The sequence below is a fragment of the Hippichthys cyanospilos genome, chromosome 22 (assembly GCF_059441005.1).
Source record: "Hippichthys cyanospilos isolate Australia breed blue-spotted pipefish chromosome 22, RoL_Hcya_1.0, whole genome shotgun sequence".
Classification (NCBI taxonomy): Eukaryota; Metazoa; Chordata; class Actinopteri; order Syngnathiformes; family Syngnathidae; genus Hippichthys; species Hippichthys cyanospilos.
Genome location: NC_142390.1, coordinates 6,124,368 through 6,148,985, shown reverse-complemented (window position 1 = coordinate 6,148,985; position 24,618 = coordinate 6,124,368). Strand labels below are relative to the sequence as shown.

Genomic DNA, 24,618 nt, shown 5'->3' with positions numbered 1-24,618 from the left:
AGGCGCGCTCCGATGAGACCTGCTTGCTTGCGCTTACCTTTTTGTCTACATCGTACAGGGTCCTTACCCTCGATTTAAGCGAAGTTTCGCAATCTTTACCGAGACCTTAAACTCTCAGGGCGCATAAAAAGTCACAACAACAAAGTATACTGAAATAACAATCTTCTATCTGTTTACTTACAAAACTGACTCGAGCGATCAGGAAGTTGAACTAATGCCGATGCGAAGAAACAACCAACATTTAATCCGTTTTGAAGACGATGGGTGATTACATTTATGTCCTTTGTGACTTGATACTCATCTTCAATCAACACAAAGTTTTGTGGAGATGTGACAATTTTTTTTCACCTGATTTTGAGGCTAACGATACAGAAAGACAGAAAAATGTACATAATATGCTCAGAATGTGAGTCTATTCCTTTATTAGTGCATCATTATCACTGTCCTTATTGCCCTGTTGTTGTTTTTTTATTGCCTACTTTATTATTATGTCTATTGTGTGGAACTTAAGTCTGCTCGGGGAAGTGAACAGAATAAGAATTTTGCTTTGTAATGTTACTATGCATATGACGATGAAACTCTTGAATCTTGAAATTTAAGACGCTTTTTTGTATAAGACGCACCCTTAATTTTGGGGTCAAGTTCCGGTATTTTAACTGATAATAAGATGCACCCATAATTTTGGCCTTTTTTTTTTTTGGGAAGGGAAAAATGTCTTACTTTTGGGGAATTAAGGTATTTTAGATGGCTAGAAAAGCAGCAGTATAAATCAAGTAGCCTAAAACATTTCAAGGTTCCCCCTACTGGCTGTATTTGGGTACTAACCGTCAATTCTGCTGACCAGCTCCTCCAAAGCCTTGACTTTTCTCTGGATGCCCGGCTGTGCAAACGTGTAGTTGTCCTGGGGAAAAAAAGAACAGTGGACAGATGAGACAAAGTGTCCATCGAATTGCTGGTGTTTCGGAACAAATATGGTCTGGAAAAGCGACGCCGTTTATTTATAAGAGGGTCTGCAGCCTCGGATGCGGGTGAAAAAGCTAACGCCGCCGGCGAAGGAAATAAACACGGGGAGATTCAGCCGACTCTCGGGCTGATTCGATCAAACCGAATGCCATTATAGGAATACTTGTCATGTTTCCCGGTAATTTCCTGGAAAACGTCGGTAAAATTGTTCCCCCGGTGGTCCGTGGCCAATTTTGGATCCGGGCTCAAAACGGTCAGAAATGTCACCATTTTTTACCCTTCTCTGATGGTTTATTTGTCACGGGAAAAGAGCAACAGCCATCACGCGCTCAAAGTGCTTGCCGGGACTCGCGTTGCTCAGCGAGCGGTCTATTGAAAGTGCGTGGCCTTGAAGACAAAAGTGAAAAAACGGGGAATGAAAACGAGTACATTTGCAAGACAACATTTGAGATGACGCGTCAAAATTTCCGTACGTTTCTTCGGGCTGTCCTAATGACGCGGTGATCGCGACGGCCGCTCAAACTTGCAGAATGCGCATATAAGAACGGCCTGTAAGCATTCTGCCGGCGACTCCGAATACACACACGCACGACCAGGATTAAGTTTCCTTGAGGGGTCATTTCAGTGTGGCCGGAGAACAGCTGATGTGGCAAAGCGTCCAACAAGCGGAGAGTGATGGAAAGAGAAAATGAGAAGGAAAGAGGGGGAAGAAGGGAGGGGTGATTTAGTAATAAACAGCTCCGGTCGTCCTTCAGCATCAGCAGAACTAAGGTGCGTGTGCACATCTCCTTCAGGCTACTGGCGGCCGGATGGCCTTTTCTTGGTTTTCCATCTCATTTGGAATCGAAAGTGAATGATAAACTACTCGTTCGTACCTCACTATCAAAGTGACTAATGGCCGTCATCTTTGTGGATTTGCCTAATTTTCCGACACGGCTCTTCAGGCGCTGTGGTCGTCAAGTTTTTGAGGGCAAGTGACGCTGCTGAAACTTGGCAGCCAAACAGAGAAGAGATAGAATTCCAAATGAAAGTAGTGAGAAGAATGGAGCGAAATAATAAAGTTATACTGGTTTATACAAGTTTGGCCAATGAATCGAAAGAATTTGATCAATTCATATTTTTAAAAAATGTCCTTTTGAAAAAGTTGTGACACTATTTAAAAACTTAGTAAAAGAAACCCATTCATCCGTTTCCTAGAACTGCTTATATTCACAAGGATCGCAGGCTCGCTGGTGCCTATCCCAGCTGACACCCAGCCAATCGCGGGGCACACAGAGACGAACAAGCTTTGCTCACTCGATCGCAGCTACGGACAATTTACTTTTTTATATTATATAATATACTATTTATATGTCCTATGCATGTTTTTGAAATGTTGGAGGAAGCCCACGCGGGCCCGGGGAGAACAAGCAAACTCGACACAAAAAGTCCTGAACTCGGTGGATCTGAACTCTGATCCCTGAACTGTGAAGCGGATGTTCAGATAAATTAATCCCGTCACCCTACCGTAATATTATAGTTTCCTGTTAACGGATTGTGTGAAAAAAACTCGCGGAGTTCCGCAGGTGTCTATTGTTGAGCATCTGCAATTCTAATGCTCCCAAGAAAATCTTCCACGTCTTTTCGAGGCCACCAATGCCGTTGTGTAAAAGAAAAGCATAAATCCTGGGCAAGAAATCTCCTTTGCAGGGGAGTCAAGGAGGCGAGCAAAGGCGACCGGTGTCGTCATAACAACAAGTGCTTCTTTGTTTCCCTCGACCTGGAATGATTTGGATGAGCGCTTTTCAGAATAAGAGGATGAATTCCCAAGAGCTATTTACTCAACCTACTAATTCATGAAGCCTCCTCCATCTATTTATCTGAATCACATTTGCCTTTTGTAATTCAGCTCTATTTTCCAAGTCCCCTCCTCTTCCAAGCCGGCGGTAATTTGGTGAGGTGCAGAGCAAGCGTTGAGAGTAATTACATTTGCATTATTGAGGCTGCTGGCTTTAATCAACTGGCCTTCTCTTGCTCTCACCTGTTTGTTGTTTTTCCAGCTTTCATCCGGCGCAACCTCTTCTTCGTTTTTCTTCGATTCTCCCTCTGCTTAATGTACTTTCGGCGTCGGTCAAATTCGCAAAGGCAAATCCCGTTCTTTCTGTCTTGTTTACATCTCTTTCAGTGAAACAAAAAAAACCCACTGTGATTCCATCTGTTTGTTTGCTCGACACGCGTTTGTTCCACGGTGGAGTTATGCTTCGTTTTTGCCGCGCGTTGAGTTAAATTAGCCAAATGCGGTGATGTTTAGACAAATGGATCAGTTCAGTGAGACAAACTTTGCTTAGTTTGGCTTTCTTCTTCTTTTTAGTCTCCTATGAATGGTCATCTTTACAACCACTTTTACCTATTATTCACCTATTAATTCATCCTGTCCTTCAAATCAATTGACATCATGCACCGCTAATCAAATAAGGTGCATGTTTCTTTTCAAATTAAGGGCAAATTATTTGGAACACAAAGCATTAGCTTGAATAATTGTGTTCCAGGAACTCAGATCCAAAATATTGTTTTGCTTTTGTGAACATTTATACGGATGCACATTTTCAGTGGTAAGGCAATTATCCGGCAGACGAGCCAGAAATAAAACCCATCACGTTTTGTGATCTGTATTCCGCAGTCACTGAATAAAATACATCTCGAGATACCACTAAAAACCGAATCCCAAAGTTGAAAAAGACAATCTTATTTTCTGGAGTTACTGAATAAAATACAGAAGTGTGTGTGTGTGTGTGTGTGTGTGTGTGTGGGGGGGGGGGGGGGGGGGTGAGTAGAAGGATAGATACATAGAATGCGCTACACGGAGTGCTCTGATAGAGAGATGAAGTTACATGAAGGGGGTGCGGGGTGGTGATGGAGGAGAAAAAAAAAGATTTCTTGGCCATGTCCCAAAACAAAGGGCATGGCTCAAGTCTTGGAAAAAAAAAAAACCCTACAAATGCATAAACAAAGAAACATCACCACAAAATCTCAGGACATACATGCAAGTGGGGAGAGAAGGTGGCGTGTGTGTGTGTGTGTGTGTGTGTGTGTGTGTGTGTGTGTGGGGGGGGGGGTTACATAAGTTAGGGGTACTTTTCTGAAAAACTACTAAAACAACATGTTGAGAACCGTTGAAAGAAGGCAGCGGGACCAGTCTAATCTCGCATATTTAGCTATCTAAACCTCCTTCGCTTTCACCTAATCTAGCCCTGTCAAGATAACGGAGCTGACCATGCAGTGATCAAAACAAACAAAAAAAAAGCCGGTATACAGGCATGAGGTTCTTCCAGGTGTCAAAAGCCTCTCCACTCCCTCTCAACCGAATCAATAGCTCCTCTCCACCTTTAAAGTCCATTCTATTAGACACAACAATGGTTCCACACTGGACTCAGATTGCCTTCCATTGTGGCGCCCGATGTCTATCAGCGAGTTGGACAGCGGCGCCACAACAATGCGGCCGGCCCGGCGTGGCGTTTGTGTCGCTGAGCGGGAAAAAGACAGATGACAGGTAACGATAAAGGCTTTACGATAATAGATGTTGCGGCGCGGTGTTGAAAAAGCGAAGGACGGTGCAGTTATCTGCTAGTCGTTTGACGCGTGTGTGTGGCGGGGAAGAAGATTACATAAAACAGGGCGAGATAAAGACGAGTGGAGACAATATACGAGAGGGATTGAAGGATTTCGCCGAGCGATTGATGGAGCAAATTGTGCAGATTTGGATTGGCCGGCTCGTGTCTGGAACGGGCGGGCCGGGATTGGTCGACTCCAGCCTTGTCGTGGTGGATTTTATTTCGCGGCATTTGCGTAAGGGACTGCAGCTGGAAAAGGTTTCGGAGCTACAACTGGAATACTTTCAACCAAGAGCGCCATCTAAAGGAGTCAAAACGTATCACGAGTGCTTCATGAAGCTTCGTTCGTCTACAGCCTGCTTCTTAATATGCGGGGAATTTTGCTATTCACAAACTCAGTTATTGTGTTTGAACTAGTGGGGTCACGTCGAATATTTTTACTGGAAGTCATTTTTCATTTTTGACTGCACAATATCCATGAAAAAAAAATAGAGAGAAAAAAACATTCTATTTTTTTTGACATATTACAGAACTATAAAAGGAATTTTTCATTTTTTCATTGCAATTTTCATTGCATTTTCTGTCCATTTGAATGTTTTTTTTTTTCAAACAAAGAGCGTTATTAAATTAAAAAAATAAAGTGCAATTTGTATTCAGCAAAACATTCAATTTGACAACAATTATATTTGTTACTTCTGTTCAAGGTGTCAATTTATGGAACAACTATTAAATAGAATTGAAAAGATGTGAATCAATGGCTGTGCTCAAAAATAGTTCAAACAATATATTATTAAATGTATATATATGTCTAAATTTAATGAGAGAATGTATAAAATTTGGGGTAAATTTGTGAGACAGAATATGTGATTTTATTGATTATTTATGATTGTATTGTAAAATAAACTATCAAACAAAGGGAGACTAAAAAAAAGATATTGAAGTATTGATTTTGAACTGCTATTTAACTAAAAGATATTTTCTATAAAAAGATTTAAAGAGAGGATGTTGCCGTTGGCTTAAAATTACCCAAAAACAATTAAATAACAAAAAAAATATCTTAAACTTCATATACCATCTTTTTGCGTAAAGATCTGACGTTATTGCCTGTGCCTTATAGTCCAGCGTGACAAAAATCATTTTGCTGCTGCGGCTTCTATACGGGTGCGCCTTATAGTCCGGAAAATCCGGTACATTTTATAAAATATACATTTCGGACATTAATTTCCGCAAACTTATTAAATCGATGGACGTTAGACGGCGGCCCCCCCTATCGGAGCCCCCGTCTCTAGCCGGTACCACGGAAACAGATGGTTGCCTTGACAATGAGCCTTGATGGCTTCGCCCGCGCTTGGACGCGGCTCAGACGAGGAGCGTCAAGCCTTTAATCATCCGACGTCGCATGTTACATATTTGTCAGGTCGCCTCGTCGGTACCGCCGTTCCGTTTCATCGTTTTTTATTCCTAATTGCGCTCGGAGGCGCTTCCCATGCTGTGCCCTTTATTAGACCATACGACAAGTAATCACTTCATATCCCGGTGTGACCGTCCGGGAAAATCCAATGTTCAATCTTGGGCTGAATAATACAGTTAAAAGCCATTTCTCCGAAAGGCGTAGCCGGCGAATTAGCATAAAAAACAGGTGTTCGTCGGCTGGGTTGCAAAACTTAGCGCCCTCCGGGGCGCGCTAACTGTATAATGGACTTTTTGAACTTTTTCGCTTGCTTTTCCTGCCCAAGAAATGGAAGTGAGACGCAAATGGCGGCGAATTTAACGGCGGGTTCTAATTGGCAAATTACCTTGAAATACTCATACGAACGGACGGGTGTACGACAGCGGCGTTTTAATCGATTGGGGATGTGGAAACGTTGTAATAAGTGAAATTAGATAAGTTGTCCGCGAGCGCGGACCGATTTGGCACGGTCCAAGAGTAATTAGAGGCCGGATATGCGAAGGTCGATCAAATGCGTACACAGACTAAGCCGGATAAGATCTATTCACATTTAGCTCATATTTCATCTTCTCATCGGCCATAATTCTTTGATTCTTCAAGGGTCTATCTGGCGAGAGGTAGAGTCATTTTATTGGATTAGGCGTAAAGACCGGACTATTTGGACGCGAGCGGAGAGGATTAGGAGTTCAAACATGTTTGCGGAAACTCAATGTTGCTACTGTCAGCTGCCGGTTCCACGTGGAAATGGGCCGAGCGCGCTACGGCGTGCTTATCTTGTTGATGGGCACGGGATCACGCTCTCGCGGCACTGTTTGTCTGTTTGACGACGCCTTCCGCGCCGGGCCGGGACGGACGAGCCGCGGGATCAACGCCGGCTGCCACTCACTGTAAACGTGCTGCTGTCCGTTTCAACGGCGCTCGGGAGAAGAACGGAACCATCGAATCGTCCGGCCGGCCGTTTTCTATAGCCGCTTATCCCTCTGAGGGGGGCTTGCTGGTGCCTATCCAAGCCGACTGGGGACACCCTGAACTCTGGAGAGAGAACCCACTCGGGCACGGGGAGAACATACAAACTCCACATGGGAGGGCCTGAGCCAGCTGGATTCGAACTTGATTGATTGCACAGCCATAGTTTAAAACAGTGGTTCTCAAAAAGGGGTATTAGTTCCTTCGGGGGTACTTGAAGGAACTTCAAGGGGTAATTTAAATAAAACAACAAACATGCAAAACGCCTTTAAAAATCATGATTGAATTGTTTCGGGAAAATATAAGTTCATAACAAAAACTGTCACGTTCAGTAGGTTATTCTATTTCATTCTCCCCCACACTAGAATGGTTCATGTGCCACCACTCGTTACCTGTCAAGTTAATTATTTATTTTTGTGAACACATATCTACTAACATCCCAAAAGAGGACTTTAAGTTGAGTATTTTTCTCAGGACAATAATAATTAAGAGTATGTATTTTTGTGAACAGATCTTTATTTTAATATATATATATATATATATATATATATATATATATATATATATATATTTTTTTTTTTAAGAATAAGTCTGACACTTTATTATTATTTTGTGGCTGTTTTAATAATTAAATTATTTCTTTTTGATAACTAATTTCTTCACTTGATTATTTTTTGTGGACCAATACAAAATAAGTTTTAAAGTGTCTCAAGTTTTTTACTGGTGGAATGGTTTGCACTGATTAAGAGGTTCTTGGCTGAAAAGATATTTCACAGGGGGTACATCACTGAAAAAATATATTTTAGGGGTGTGCCAATTCCAGTCACTAAGTAAAATGTGATTTTCCACAATGAAATTATTCGAAAAGAGGCAATAGTAAATTTGCGCCCGGATATTCCGCATTTCCAAAGGCATCTTCCTGTTAGCATAATTTTGCAATTAGCCCCAAACAAAAGAACGTGACAAGTTTCTGCGGATGTCCGAAGCGCTTTAAAGCCAATGAATAAATGTAATTACACAGACAAGACTCCCTTCCTCTACCCCTGAGATGGCCACCTTCAGGACGCCGCGTCGTTTAATAGAGAATGCGAGCGGGTTGGAGACGAGGTCAGAAAAAGGATCGCCAACTAATTACGCTGCTGAAGCACTCAGCCTCCACCGGATTGTTTAAAAAGCATTAGGGAAGGTGGAGGATGGAGAGAAAAGGGGGCGGGGGGGGGGGGGGGGGGGCAGCTTCCCTGATGCATTGTACATAATTAGTTTGGAGCCAAGGTCACAAATAAACACAAGCGTGGAGACGACGGCGTCCACGCTCACACAAAAAGCACAGACACACACGCTCTATTCTTCTCTCTTACTTCCTGGCCTGGCAACTTCAGCTTGCTCTCCACTTTTTGCTCCCTCAGGAACAACGCAGACACGGTGACTATTCATTTTGAAAATGAATCGCCGACAAATTGATTGTAATGAATTCGATGCTCGCACGCGCGCAATCACCTGTGATGAAAGAGCACAGAAATGCGTCGCGGATCGGAATTTGGAAAGGGAGTGTTGAGATTCCAGCTATTAGAGATCTTTATTGCGCTTAGGGACATATTAAAAGCAAAAAAATATCATGGACAACACAATAAATATCGCATAAAGTATATCTCATGGAATAATGATGGCGCCACTCTAAATAAAATATCACAGCACTGGATCCAAAATGGACCGAAACAGGTTTCAAGCACTTATGAGGGTACGCGAGATTTTAACATGGGATCGGCAGGTCTAATGTAATGTTTTAATGCAGAAACAGAAGTTATATTTTCAAATTATGAGCAAATTAATTGGAAAACAAAACAACTTTAATTTAGGTTTGATATGGAAGTGCAGTTCCATTTGTGACACATTTGTTAGAACATGTATATAGATTATTGTTTTTTTTTTTTTTTTTTTTTTTTACCAAATGTAAATATTCTGTTGGGAGTTGTTTGTGAAAAAAGTGTGAAGAGATGACACGTGTCGTGCAGCTGTAGGAATAAATAGTCACCGTGACCTAACCACAGGGTGGAACGATATGGGGTGGGTCGTCATGTTTCTGAGAAAGAAGGTGGCAGTGATTGCATGGACTGATAGTGTAAGGACATGCACTTACATCCCCCACTATCACAAAGTGATTATGTTACCATATGTCTTCTCTATCCCTTCAAGGCAGCAAATGCCTTTGTAACTAGGGCAGTGTTTCTCAAATAGAGCGGCGGGGGGGGTCAAAATGTTCTCTCCAAAGGGGGGCTTTGCAAGGTAAAATTGAGGAGGACTGAACTAGGGTCAAACCTAATGAATAAAAGAGGGCTTGAACAGATGGGTGATATGTGAAGGTGCACATCTCCGTCCATTCTCCTCGCGAGTAAAACGAGACCAAGTCGCTTGTCTTCCTTCCTCGCGTTTTGTATATTAAATGTCCACGGTTGAGAATAGCTAACCAGCACAACGGGCCGAGCTTTTGAAACATCAAGAGTTAGCATCACGGAATGAAGCTTCCAATAATTTTGAGCGTTCGGTATGAAAAGTTTGATACAAGAAAAAGTGCCGATGAGATTGAAGAGCCTGGCAGCTCCCGCCTACTACCACATTATCAATAGCCCACACTTGAAGATCTTCCCCTCAGGCGGCATGTAGGTGGAGACACTTGGAGATTCGGCGTGTACAGTAAATTGGTGTGAAAGTATAAAAGTGTGCGAGAGAGTTACCCCCTCCCCGTATCTTTTCAACACACGGTACGCTTACCTGGATGCCGTCCAGTAGTTTGCTCATGCACCAGAAGCTGTCAGCCTCAATGTTCCTCAGAGCCTCTTCCTGGAGACTGGACACGTCAAAGTTTTCCACTTCTTCCTCTGGAGGAGGGAAATGACGGAAGAGTAAGAAATGAGGAAGGGGGGGGGGGGGGGGGGGGGGGGGGGCAGGTGGGGGGGGGGGGGATTACTGGGAGCTACAGAGCAATTCAGGTTTACTTGGTCAGCACGGTGAGCTATAATAAGCCCACCAACACTCTGAGAAGACCTTGCAGCAAAAAAAGAAAAAAAAACATGGAGAGTTGAAGGGAAAAAAAAACAGCCTGGCAATTGAAATGATGCTTTACAAATTGGAGAGGATGGGCCACTAAACAAAAAAAAATAAAATAAAAACATCAGCAGCTCATTTGTTTGAAATTTACGTCACTAATAACAGCATACATCCGTACAGAACGAAACAAAATAAAGGCGTATGACGTTTTGCAAATGGAGATCACAATTTAGCAATATGTTGCTTAATGTTCCAATTCATTTGCTCTTATTTTGAAAAAAAAAAAAAAAACTATTGATTCTGTAATGGCATTAGGAAGCATTAAATAAATTGCTGATAACTGATTCATCTTATTGTGCAATAGTTTGTCTCATGTTCCAATTAATTTGCTCTTAATGTGAAAAGGAAACTGCATTGATCCTGTCATGGCAATAAGAAGCATTAGATTAAATTGACTATAAGTAACTGATCCCATTTTGCCATAGTTTGTTTCACGTTCCAATTAATTGGCTCTAAATTTGAAAAGAAAACAGTATTGATCCTGTCATGGCATTGAGAAGCATTAAATTGCCAATAACTGACTGATCCAATCGGCAATATGCGGTTTGCTTCATGTTCCTATTAATATGCTCTTAATCTGAACACTGTATTGGTCCTGTCATGGCATTAAGAAACATTAATTTGCTGATAACTGACTGATCCAATGTTGCAATAATTTGCTTCACGTTCCACATAATTTGCTCTTTATTTGAAAAGAAGTGAATTGATCCTGTCATGGCACTAAGAAACATTAATTTGCTGATAACTGACTGATCCAATGTAGCAAGTATTTGCTTCGCGTTCCACATAATTTGCTCTTTATTTGAAAAGAAGTGAATTGATCCTGTCATGGCATTAAGAAACATTAATTTGCTGATAACTGACTGATCCAATGTAGCAAGTATTTGCTCCGTGTTCCAAATAATTTGCCCTTTATTTGAAAAGAAGTGAATTGATAGATTTCATCTCATTTTGCCGTAATCGGCTTCATGTTCCACATAATTTTGACAAGAAAAAACAGTAGATTTGCTGATAGCTGTGGAAATACTGTTTAAAAAAAAAACACCCATTTGAGAATTACAAGTACTTAAAAAAGAGGGTTAAAAACTCCACAGCAAAGTAAATATTCAAACAGAGTGAGTCCCTAGAGAGTCTTCTTCCAGTGGGCGCTACAACAGTGGGTGGCACCGCGTCATTAACGGCAGTCGTGTGTGACGGACAGCGCGGGGCTTTTGACAGAATTCTGACGAGCCGCTGACAGCCAGTGGAGAGCGGACGAGACGAGACCGATTAACCGTGATCGAGCGTGGACGGCGACGCAGAGGCCAAACGGGAACGGGCAAAGGAAAACGTTTAGGCAAATCTCGAAATCTTCCGACAAACTTCTGCATTTTTTGGAAGACATTTGACAATTGCACAACGCAAACACGGGGGGTGGCAGCTCTGCTTGGTATCCTTGGCAACCTGTGAGAAATGTAGTTAGGGTTATTATGGGCATGCTCAGTCTGACAGATGACAGCCGTATGAAAAGCGCGCGCGTGTTTGGACATTTCTCGAAAGCCGGTAAAATAATGCTACCGTTTCAGAGGACTTCTGGGTAGAAGCCTACTGTACACTTTGCTGTGGCTCACTTCCAAACTGCGATCCTTAGCGGGAGCAGATTAGAAGGGGTGTCCACCGTGAGTGCAGCAAAGCTCATCAAAACAGCAAGGGGAGAAAAGGAGTGAGTGGGGCAACAGTGCCCCCTGTGGCTGTGGGCGGAACACCAAATTGAATGCTAAAAATGAAAGCGTTGAACCTGCTGTCATTAGTTAAATTCCCAGCCAGGCACTTCACAAGCATAACCGCGCTTGATGAGACTCAAAGGAAGCTTTGTTGCGCCCGTGTTTGAGGATTTAACACAAAATAGCTAACTTGTCTCGACGCACTTGATCCAGCCGCAAAGTGGGAGTGCCGCTGGTAGTTGGGGAATCTAACGAGCGACGCGTTTGACATGAAAAGAAGAGAAAACGAAGCGACTCGAGCGGGCTCCGACTAAACCGTAAGACCGATGGATTTTTCCTGGGCCCGAAAACCGCAAGACCTCAACTACTTTCGATTTTACTTTCAGCCAAAATTACAATGCAATGCAATTCTCTTCGAGGGTGACTTTGGATCTACGCCTTTACACAAAGGAACAGCTGACAAGCTTTTGTGTCTGGAATGTAATCGGAGTCTCTGTAGGAATGCTTTACAAATAGGAAACTGGGGAATTTAAGGACGTGCTGCTAGTGAGCCAGTCTCGGATATTTTTTTTTTTCCTTGTGAGGTATTTCAAGGTTTCTTTCCTGTCGTTACACCTGCACAAAAACAAAGCGATGAAAGTTCACTTCTCAAACCGTCCAAGACACATGCAGACAATGACCCGCAGAGGGTGACAGGACGGAAAGTCCAAGCAGTACTCGCGGAGAAGCACAATGAGATTTTAAAATGAGAAGATGACAGAGGCGGGGGCCATAGTATAAGCCTGGATAAAAAAACCTTGCGCGTGCCACATAGACGTCAACACACAACTAGGCTGACTGGCCATCTAACAGAATTGCTCTTCCAGAAAAAAAGTCCAGATAACAGATGTTTTGGGGACTGGCCCGCAAATAGATTGGCCGAATTAGCGATAAAAATCTTCCAGCCCGAATTCAATGGCGTCGCTTCTCCACAATAGTCTTTCGGGATACTTAGTGGGAAGGAGAATGTGGCATCTTCCAGAATTGTTCTTCCAGAAAAAAAGTCCAGATAACAGATGTTTTGGGGACTGGCCCGCAAATAGATTGGCCGAATTAGCGATAAAAATCTTCCAGCCCAACTTCAATGGCGGCGCTTCTCCACGATAATCTTTCAGGCTACTAAGTGGGAAGGAGAATGTGGCATCTAACAAAATTGTTCTTACAGAGGAAAAGTCCAGATAACAGATGTTTTGGGGACTGGCCCACAAATAGTGTGACTGAATTAGCAATAAAAATCTTCCAGCCCGACTTCAATGGCGTCGCTTCTCCACAATAGTCTTTCGGGCTACTTAGTGGGAAGGAGAATGTAGCATCTAACAAAATTGCTCTTCCTGGGAAAAAGTCCAGATAACAGATGTTTTGGGGACTGGCCCACAAACAGTGTGGTCAACCTTGAGATTTAAGCATTACGATTCTCAATGGGGCTTCAATTAGACAAATTAGCAATAAAAATCTTCCAGCCCGACTTCAATGACGTCGCTTCTCCACAATCGTTTTCCGGGCTACTTAGTGGGAAGGAGAATGTAGTACCGACCAAAATTACTCTTCCAGGGGAAAGTCCACAACACAGATGTTTTGGGGACTGGCCCACACACAGGGTGGTCAACCTTGAGATTTAAGAATCGTGACTCTGAATGGGGCTTCAATTAGCCATATTTTCGACAAGAACCTTTCAGCCCGACTCGATGGCGTCGCTTCTCCACAATAGTCTTTCCAATATTCCGTAAAATTAATTTCCCACCCAATTCCGACATTATTCCATCCCTCCAAGCTGCGCTCCCTCTCTCTACTGGCCACGCATCCCATTTCCTACCAAGCCCCAAGGCTCATTTCCTGTTTGTCCTGGCGCGGGGGGTTCAACACGTCCAACGAGAGCAAGTGCTCGGTCGCGGCCAGCTGTGAGCACTTGTCTCAGCCTGGCACGCGGAGCCGGGTCACACCTCAGGAGACCGAGCGCCGGCGATCACCACCAGCGTCGCCATCTGCCGTCGTACGGCTAGAGTCCACAAGGTAATGTCATGTAAGATGATAAAAGAGCTAATTTAGCTTGACGTAGCCATAAAGCGAACGCGGGTGTTAAAATAAACAACATCCTGTTTGGCATGGTCCAAAGCCATGTTGAGAACAATCCAAAGAGAGCCTGCCAATTTTTAAAACGCAATTTCACCATCCACAAGATAAATGCACGACATTTGAAATTGAGAAATATACGTTATTTTTACCAAAAACGGCTAAACGAGCGGACGGCTCCTTTAAGCAAGTTATGCACAAGCAATGAGTAACTATTTTTCGCACAAGTATATTTCGAGTAAAACGATGAAAATCATAGTCATCGAGAAAACGGGTATCAAACTCCGGTCCTAGAGAGCCGGTATCCTGCATGTTTTCAAACGTTCTCTCTCAAACACACCTGATTCAAATGATGACGATCATTTTCAAGCTCCTGCAGGACTTGCTAAGTAGCTAATCATTTCAATCGGGTGCGTTGGGAAGAACAGGAAAACATCCGGGATACCGGCCCTCTAGGACTGGAATTTGACACCTATGCTGTATAACGATTGAAGAAAACTGAAATTGTGTTTTTTTTAAAAACATATAGCTCATTCTAGATTCAGTCACTTGTCAGAACTTACAGCCCAAATTCAAAACATGTTACAATCTTCTCGCCACGTTCAGAGCGCTAAAGCTGGAGGCCTAACACTTGGAAATGAGCCGCACGTCGGCTGCTCGCGAAAACACGCGAGCGCCGCGAGAGTTCGGCGAGGCAGCCGCCGCGCAATTAGTGCCGTGGCGCCGTCGTTAATGAGAGACGAGCCGTTTTTCCAGAGGTGGCGTTCAAGCTGTCGCATCATTAGGAGGCGAGTCAACTTGGCGAGACGTGGTGTCACCAACACATTGACTCACGGAAATCACAGCGGGAGCTTGCCATGAGATTAGGCTGACAATGTGAAGATGCGGCGCTTCAAGGTAGCAAGATGAGGTGTGTTTGTAAAAGTCTTCCGAAACTTCTGAGGATAATCTCGACTCTCCGGAGAAATAAGCCGATTAATTTTATGCACGGAGCAGCATCTCCCTTCCTCACCAAAAGGCTGCCAATTGACCTTTCAGATAAGTCAGGCACCGGAAATACACGCTATCGCGCCTCGTTTGTTTATTTAATTTTGTCTTTGCTCCTCTAACTATGCTAGCGACGTATAGCGATTGGCCAAAGAATGAACTCAATGGCTGCCAGCACTTGTCGACGGGATCCTTATACTGCTAGACCTTAGATACGTTTTTTTTGTGAATACTGCATAACAGAAGTCAACCTAAAAATAATTGCTTGCTAGGGTAGCCTAGGCTAGGCTAGCTTCGTATTTCTTGATTATCTCCCGCTTCGTTTCCATATAAATCATCTTCTTACTTCTCTCTTTAACTTCACTTGCAATCTTGGGCCCCATGGCTAACCCACTCAACTTTGAATTAAGCAGTAAAATGCACTATAAATACGCTTTTGTAACAACTTGCACAAAGCTTTACCATTCTGCCATTTTGAAACGAGTGAGGCCGACCGATAGCAACCAGCATCTCCGTGAGGAGACGCCGACCAATAGCAGACCAGCACTGTAGTGACGCGTTGCATGGAGGCATTGACTGCAACTTATAATAAATGCAATTACCTAAAAACGCCTGCAGATGGAGACAAAACAACACAAATACAGCCAACCCCCTGGGGTCATGACAGTTGATATATATATATATATATATATATATATATATATATATATATATATATATATATATATATATATATATATATTCCTGACAGAATTCGCGACAATAAACAGTGAGGTCGGTCAATCCATGCCATCAACGTCTACTTCTTGGGTGTGACAAGCCTGTCGCCACCATGTTCCAAGTCTCACCCCTTAATCATGATGAAGAAATCCTTGGGCCACAAAATCACTGCATCTCACTTTTTTTGCGCGATAATGCCTCATGTCCATGCCACCAAATGGCAGGCGCTAGAGCTCTTGGCAAGATAATGTAAGTCCTTGACATGAAATGGAATACAGATATTAATACCATATCTGTCTATGGGCAGGCACATAATGACCCACTTACCCTGGGGTGAGATTGTTTCTCGGCAGAAGACGCTCAGAGTGTTTAATGTTGAGTAAGGCCACCACATCATGTTAATTGAGCGGCGCAAATATCTCCTCTCTTGCCGCGCGTGCTCAAATACACTGTCATATTGGCCGGCGGCGCCACATCTACAATTCCAATTGATTCTGCGTGTCAGCTAAATCCTGTTGCAATAGGCAAGCGAGGGGGGGGGGGGGTTATGTGTAACACAGAAATATACATTATATAACCTTTTTTTTTTCTTTTTCATCTTGTACCCACCAACCAGCGCAAATCATTTTTGGATGACAGCATATGTATTAAAACAGTGTGCGGGGCAATTTGTGTCTGATTTCCTAAAGTTTAGAAGTCCATTTTGTTGTGGTATCTGGATGCGTAATTTAGTCGGCAACTCATTTGTGTGTTTTGTTTCTGTCTCATTTGTCAGAAAAATGCATCACAACATGCAATCTCGTTGCTTCATGTTCCAACTAATTTGCTCTTAACTTGAAAAGAAGTATGCACTGCTTCTGTCACTACATTTAAAGCATTGCATTCGATTTGGTGATACTTGCAGATACCCTGTTCAAATTTCACAATACCCCCTTGAACAAGATTTTTCAAAACACGATTTTAAAAATACTTTACAAGACTTTACACTTCAGAGCCATGTTGATTGATAGTAAAAGCTAATTGAGTGACCGTATTACCGTCTTTGATGAAGAGCCGATTTTAAAACTATTTTCAAATTTAAGGCAACGCCGTATTATAAGGCACATAGAATAGAAGCTACAGTAGTGGCTGGGGCTGCGTTATCCATCCACTAGATGGAGCTGCGCTGAGGGGAATGGCAACAAAAAATATCAGATGTCAGTCAAAATTTTCAATCAGAATGGGGGAAAAAAAAACCCTCCTGATTCCATTAAAAGACTGTTTAGAACAATGTAAAGAGTAAATTGCAACCCAAAACCTTAAAATATATTGTTTTGTTGATCTAAAAACAGTTTTAAAATTTATTTTATACGTCATCTTGTCCCCTTAAAAACTGCTTCAAATTTGGAGCATATATAGCAGGGGTGTCACACCCATTTTACGTGGGCTAAATTGTACTTCGAGCTTCGGTCGTTATGACTGAGAACTCAAACAAATTCTTAGTATGATCGTCACGCATTTAGCTAGTTTTGAGACCAGTAAAAACTGTTCAAAAGGGGGATTGGTCACAAAAAAAAAATGTTGTTTCCCCAAAACATATTTAAAGTTGAAGACAACTTGCAAATCTGATCTTTTCGTCACAACTAGCATTTTGCGGGCCACATCAAACGATGTGGCGGGCCGGATTTGGCCCCCGGGCCTTGAGTTTGCCATCCGTGATAATCAAACATGTATAACTGAAATGCAGAGGTAAGAATTGAAGAATTTACATGGCAATTAGGTTATTTTAATTAAGTTGCTTTATGACAACTGGCAGTTTACACGCTGTAAAAGGTGTTAAAAGGTGCACCGTCGACTTTTGAGAAAATTCTAGGCTTTTCTGTGTGCCTTATTGTGCAGAAAATACAGCAAACAATATATAACGTTCAGTGGATTCCAAATAAGTTATATTTGCTTTTCTGTTTAGAGAACCCCTCAAAAATTGAAGTTGTTTTACATGAAAGCTGCTTTTGGTTCTTACAAAACGTATGGTAGGTTAATCTCTTTTTGATGTTTGCTTCCAGCTTGAGCATTGTGAATCTGCCTGCATAATACACCGGACACATCTGGGAGCTGACAAGAGTTTCTTGAGATTCCGCAAGTGAATCCATTAAGTCATTACTGTGTGTAATCTGCTGGTTTACTTGGGAATAAAACACATTCGGGGAACAGCGGTGCGTGGACGTTATGCAGAGCAGCAGGCGCGTTTGAGGATCCCAAAAAGTCAAGCTGAAGGCGATGAAATGCCTCAGCACATTTGGACTTTTTTTGTCCGACGGTCAGCTGTTGTGGGGGATTTTGACGTTTATTTGCACAATAATTGTGCGTTTATGCAGACACGTTAATGCGAATCATCCTCCGTGAAACGCGTGGATTCATGACGCAACTCGCCAAACTGCGAGGATTGTGTCGCTTGCATCCAATTGCATCAGGGCAAAGATTACGAAAAAAAAAAAAGAATGACATATATGTTTTTTTTTATTTCTGTCCAAATCAAGTGGCAGTGACAAAGTGGGAACGCCAGCGATGTGAGTTTCAATTGAAGGCTTATTATAGTCAAGTAATTAACTTAATCTAAAAATATTCAATACCCCTCTTATGATTATTCACAGTCGATAAATCACTCTTTGACGGAACTATTTCTACACTGGATTCCCGAGTTATATTGCTTTGTATCAAGAGAAATGAGATAATATCTGCTTACATTGAGCAAAAGGATCAAGTCTATTTTCACTTGCCACTGGAAATAACCTCTTTTTCTTTTTTTTTTGTCTTTGATTTGAAAAATGCTATCCAGCAACACAACCTCAACCTATTACCAAAAGCGGACGGCGAATTGAACGGGACAGAAGAAGCATCAACAACGCGAATCGTATAAAGTGATATGAAAAGACGGGCGTTGCGGCGATTGATGGGTGAAGACAGAGAGACTTGAGGGTCAAAACTGCGCGGCTGATTCAATTTCGGCTGCTCCCAGTCCTATTACTTAACTCCAAAAAGAGGGTGATTGCATTCTAAAGCCTATAGAACATTGCGGCGAGGCAAAGCTGGGGCTGCGAGAGTAATACAAATGTGGAGGGGAACTGTCTGGGAGAAGACAATGCCTTCACAGTCAATAATCTCATTCCATTATTAAAGATGGAGGAATCAGAGTAAGTAAAAGGACAAAAGGAACAAGCACGGATTGCAACATGGAGCCACTTACAGATTTTCCAATACGAACCTCGATTTTGATCATTCGAGGGCGCGACCAATTAATTTGCTGACCCATTGACCAAAAATAATCCTCTAAATGGCCGATTTTTGATGAATATTTTCATTTGTTACTTTTATGTACGCTAACCATGTACAAGTAACACTGCTGTTATTATTTACCATATCTCTGCATCCTTAACCCTCGGGGGAAATTTTGACCCAACTCGGGCCTTTTGATGTTGAGTGATAACAGAGGAAAAGCATTAAAAAACACTAGGGGGCTAAAACATTGCCTGGATTGTCAAAACATGACGACTTTCAATATGCCTCACTGCCGTCCCTTCTGAATGCTTGCAAACGAGAGGTCGAGAAGTAAACCCTATTGGTGTCAATTTTAGCCCATTTTGGGCTCATTTACCGCCATTCAAAATTGGAACTTTTTGGACATTGAAGACCCGATGTTTTATCATGCATTTCCCCCCATTTTTGCATCAATCCTTTCAACTCACAAACGGGGTACGATAGAAACCACCATGTGACACGAGTGGCTGGAATAAGTACTGTATCAGACTTTGTACAAAGACAATAAATGTGTCCAACTTATGATTATTGCAACACTACTAATTCATAATGAAAAAAAGTTTTCAAACTTTTGACTGGTACAACATAGCGTGAAGGAATGACGCAAGGGAAGATGAGTGCAACAAAAAAATGTATCAACCCCCCGCCGTCCTTTTTCTTTTTTTCAATAAATGAGCTCATTCACATTCAATACAATTTCTTTGGAGAAGGCTATTATAAAAATCTGGTGGCTATGAAATTAATGTACAATCATCCAAGTCGACAGCTCGGATTTAGCGCTTTCATCTAAATAAGTTCCGATTCAGTGAGGTGTAAAGATTTCAAATTTGGGGGCAAAGGGAGCACTGCGAATACTCTGTCCTCAAAATACATTACGATCTTGGGTCAAGCCTTTTTTTCCATTCCTCAACCATTCACTAAAATAGATGGAGTGAAATTGTGTAGCATTGGTGCTAATAACAAGAGATATTTATTTCAGAAGTCTTAAAAAAAACTTTTAAGAGTAGGGGACAATCATTGCGTCTCTTCCCAAACAGCTAGCTCACAAGGTCATGCCAAGTATTATTACCTTGAAGCAATTCTCTCCTGTCTTGTGTGTCATTATAGTGATGTACGTGGTGCAACAGCACCATATCTGGTTTTTGCACTTCCAAAGATTACTGCAGTTTATTCAAGGTCTGTGATATAAAAATGGGAGGAAAAGGGGGATATATTTGAATAATACTCATTTTTTTTTCATGCAGAAAATATAATAAAAACACCTCGACTCAATAGGGGGTATCTTTATAGGGGTCTTAAAAAGCAATACATATTTTTTCACATTGTTAAGATGTCTACTTTCGGAGTAAAAGAGCTTAAAATGTGGCCGTCGATACAGGTCAGTTTGATCTTTTTTTTTTTTTTGCATGTCATGCTATCTAAATATACAGTAACTGTACTGTTATCCCTTCCCGTTTCTATCCCTCGATTTGCCGGGATCGCAGAGCCGCAATTGTCCTCGGATTGGCGGCGATCGGACGTTGAATTCAAGTAAAGCCCGTAGCCGATCAAACATGATAGCTAGCAGCGTTAACGCTTGATAGCCAAATTTATTGGATTTATTTTATACATCCAAGAAATCTAGGTAAAGGATTTTCAATGCTCTGCTGCTGCTCCCTTCACGTCTCACTCACAGCGTGAGTTTCATGAGGAAGAATGCACAGCCAATCTGTCAATAAGATCACGGGCACTCCTACAAGACACGTGGTCTGCTCCCGCCATGACCTTCGACCAATGAGGGCAGGAGTTGTATCCACTCCTGCCCTGTACAAGGTTTAATAATTTAAGATTTCGTGTATCGGTTCCAGCCCCTTCAGGCAGCTTGTTTGCTAAAAAGCGTTTGTCTACTCAAATATAATCCGGCTTCAGCTGCGAGAGGCACGCCCCCCACCCGAAGAGACTATCGATCACAACGCATGGGAAACAAAGAGTGACGCTAACCTCGTCCTGGCGGCTGTGACAAGTGGCGCCTCAAAGTGGCGAACGCCGACGGGATCCAGCAGGCCACTCATCTCCCGGCTGATAGCGAGGACGGACAGCGTGTGGGCACTTTGGCAGTCACTCATTTTCTCACAGATCTCGTTTTCCCGCATCGTTGTTTATCCCGCCGTCATTGGCAGAGACATAACCCCGTTCCCTCTATTTCCTCCCGTGTCGCTCCCGGTGGCTCCGGATCCATACTTCAAGACCGGCATGCAGATTAGAATATGGATCGGGTGTCTGATCAATTAAAGCCCGCCCGGCGTTGCTCCATACCCACCTTAACTATACAACTATTACGCTCCGCTAATTGTGTGAGAGGTAGAATAGACAAACCTCGCAAAATGGCTCACAAATTGGAAACGAGAAGGGCTTTAAATCAATATCCTCTTTGATAAGAGAGAAAGCAGCTAAATTGCTTCACACTCCAGGTGGATGAACACAAATGTTCCGTGTGGTCGTTGACAGGCAAAATATTATGAAATATGACTCATGCAGGTGTAACAAATTTTGTGAGGAGCCCATTTTTATTTGATATTGAATGAATACGGGCTGCAACTAATTTTCGTAATCCGTTAATGGATTATTTTGGCAATTTCATGAATTGTATTACAAAAAACGGTTTCAATTTACATCCCTTTACTCAAAATCTGCGTTTTTATCATGTTGACAGAAAATTGGAAAAATAATCATTCGATGCATACGGCTTTGGCCTGAAACATCAGAAAATAGGCTAAAATATCAATCTTTGTTTTCAAAAATGTGCTGGTTATGTTGCTATTTAAGACATATTAAAGTAATTAAAGGAAAAGTGAACTCCAAATTTCTTCTTTACCACTCCCCTTAATTCTATCCCAAAGATCCCAAGCCCAGATATTAAATCCAAGGTTCTATGGCGGGCAATCCGAAACTTTGTTAATTAGCTAATGCGTTTAGAACCCCAGGTAAAAACATCAAAATTGGTCATACATATTAAAAATTGGTACCAAAATAGTACAGTAAGTGATACGTGTATATAATATACATGTATACAATCATAAAACATAAATAAAAAATATAGCGACTGAATGAGTTAACTTGGCATTTTGATTTATACTGAGGAATATGAATTAAACAGAAAAATCCACCTGTTTTTCATCCCGCCCCGTCCCGGCTGTTTGAATAATTGTAAATAGGTTATCCCATATTTATTTTTGCAATAAGGATATTTTCTTTTGGAGTTGGTTTTGAATAAAGTCTGAGGAGTCAAGGACCGCAACCTAAGAAAAAGATGATAGAAGTATTTGCATGGACTGATAGTGCACTAACTCGCACCTACATCCCTCAATATAAGAAACTGATTGTTACCTTGCTGCCATAGTATGTCCCCTAACCTTTCAGGACAGCAGGTGGCTTTGAAACTAAAGCCAACACTAATGAATCAAAGAGGGGTGGACAGGAGATTTGTGATTTTTGCCATCACAGTTGCTCACTTCTTAGCGATCAATGTCATGGGACATTGGGAAAACTTACTGAGTATCTTTACACTTCCTTTCAGTGTGTCACGTTTCCTGCCCGTTCACCGCAAGAAACAAAACGAAGGCCGCCTAACTTCAGCATTTGCATCACGTTTGCCAACACGTCCCTTGACAACGACATCAAGAAGCGCGCGCGGGTTGGCGTGGCGGCGCGACAAAAAGGTTTGTTAGCTACGCGTGTTGTTGGCGACTCCACATCGCCCGTCGACGCGCGTGCAGGGAACAGAGGCGCAGCGTGACACTTTGAAGCCCCGGTCTTGGTTGACGCTCAGAGAGGCTGCCACAACAAACGGCAAGAAGGTGCAGATCCAAAGACTCGAATGGAAAAAAAAGCAAAAACGAAGAGGCTCCATGATGAAAGCACCGACTAAAACGTCTACAAACCATCTCCATCAGTGATGCGGCGATACAACTTTCTTACAGTTCCACTACAACTGCAGTGGGCCCCTGTGTTAGGGCATTTTATTCATTTTCTATTGCACAGGTGTCAAACTCAAGGCCAGATCCTCCATGTCATTTTATGTCACAGGTGTCGAACTCCAGTCCTCGAGGGCCGGTATGCTACATGTTTTCAAACCTTTTCCCTCAAAAACACCTGATTCAAATGATTGGGATCATTTTGAAGCTCTGGCAGAGCTTGCTAATGAGCTAATTATTTGAATCAGGTGTGTTGGGGAAAGAAAACAGTAAAACATGCAGGATGCCGGCCCTCGAGGACTGGAGTTCGACACCTTTGTTTTATGTGAACCTCAAAATGCAAACTCCAAAATGCAAATTTGCCTCCACAGTCACAATGACCCTCCGACTGAAATTACAACTACGTACATTGTGGCCCACGATAAAAATGAGTTTGCCACCCCTGTTCTATTGAAATATCTCTTTTTTTTTCTCTCATGAGGTGTATGATCAAAATCATCAAAATCTCACCCTTGCCTTATATATCATAATTAGCAGATTAATAAAAAGAGAGACCTTTCCTTCAAAAAAATCTGTCATTGGTGTGGTATCAATTATGTATCAAAAGTCCTGTAAATTTCAGACAACTTTTTTCCGCCTGCTCTACGGCTTATCTGTGTATGTTTTTTTTTTTCTTAATAGCCACCAGGGGGCAATCAACCAGTCGAGAAATTGCGTTTGTTAATTTATGGAGCGACTATGAAATAGGACTCAAAAGATGTGAATCTGCTAAAAAAGTTTAAAAAATCTAGTATTAAACAGTAATCCAAACAAAAACAGCCTTTATTAGGCACATGTTTTTCTATTTCTTTTTTTTCTCTCCACTCAACCCCATATGTTCATGGACTGCACATGCTCTATAATGCAAGACTAAAAAAAAGACCAAAAAGTTATAACAAACGGGAGGAAGAAAAGGGGATTAAAATAGAGCCTCCAAAATCTCCAACCTCTTGCGTGCAAGCCAGCACTTAACGTGTCTGCGACAGTGGATGCTGCGTGAGGTTCCTCACAGGGGATTCCAATTTGCTACTTCTATTTTGTATGGATTGTAAAAGCTCAAAAGTCTGAGAAAACAAAGTGAAGCAGATTATGTTTTGAAATGTTATAAATTCTTGTGCTGTGTAATTATTATTTTTTTAGCCGCTTCAAAAGTATTTAATATGCTTTAGACCAGTTATTCTCGTATGGGAGCACGCAAGATTTCAACAGGGTCTCTTTGGTATCAGCAATTTCAATTGAATACGTCTTGACAGACCCTTTTTTCATTTCTAATTAGGAGCAAATCAATTGGAAAATTATTCAACTCGACTCACGCTTGTGTTAAAGTGACTCCTCTGCCATTTTTTTTCCATTTTAAGTTTTATTTGGATGCAGTTCTCTGACAGATAATCTAAATTGCAGAACAAAATACACAAAGAGATGTTAAGTATTTCCAAAAGGTGGTACTTGGCAGAAAAAAAAAGATTTTATAGGAGTATGAGTCACTATTTTACAGTCCATCTTTGGGCTTGTCTCAATCTTCTTTATCGATTTCCCTGAAATAGTGTGATGCCTTAAATAACTATATTTACATTATAAACATTTTAACATAACTAATTTCACAACTAATTTCTTTGGAATGACAGTAATAAGTAACAAATACACATTACAGTTTTGAAGTAACTTGCCCAACACTGAGCGCCGTTTTTTGCCGTTGAAAGGATTAATGCAAAAATCGAGGGGAATGCATGATATAACAC

General features: G+C 41.9%; 1 protein-coding gene across 3 annotated transcripts in view; it reads right to left on the bottom strand.

Moving 5' to 3' along the window:
- Positions 1-24,618, bottom strand: part of tbc1d22a (TBC1 domain family, member 22a) — an 84,880-nt gene that overhangs the window by 24,154 nt on the left and 36,108 nt on the right. For all 3 annotated transcript variants that reach the window (XM_088406428.1, XM_088406427.1, XM_088406426.1), the window contains 2 exons: positions 9,739-9,845; positions 826-901 (listed from right to left, as the gene is read on the bottom strand). In XM_088406428.1, the coding sequence (XP_088262554.1) occupies positions 826-901; positions 9,739-9,845 (183 nt within the window). The remainder of the gene's footprint in view (positions 1-825; positions 902-9,738; positions 9,846-24,618) is intronic.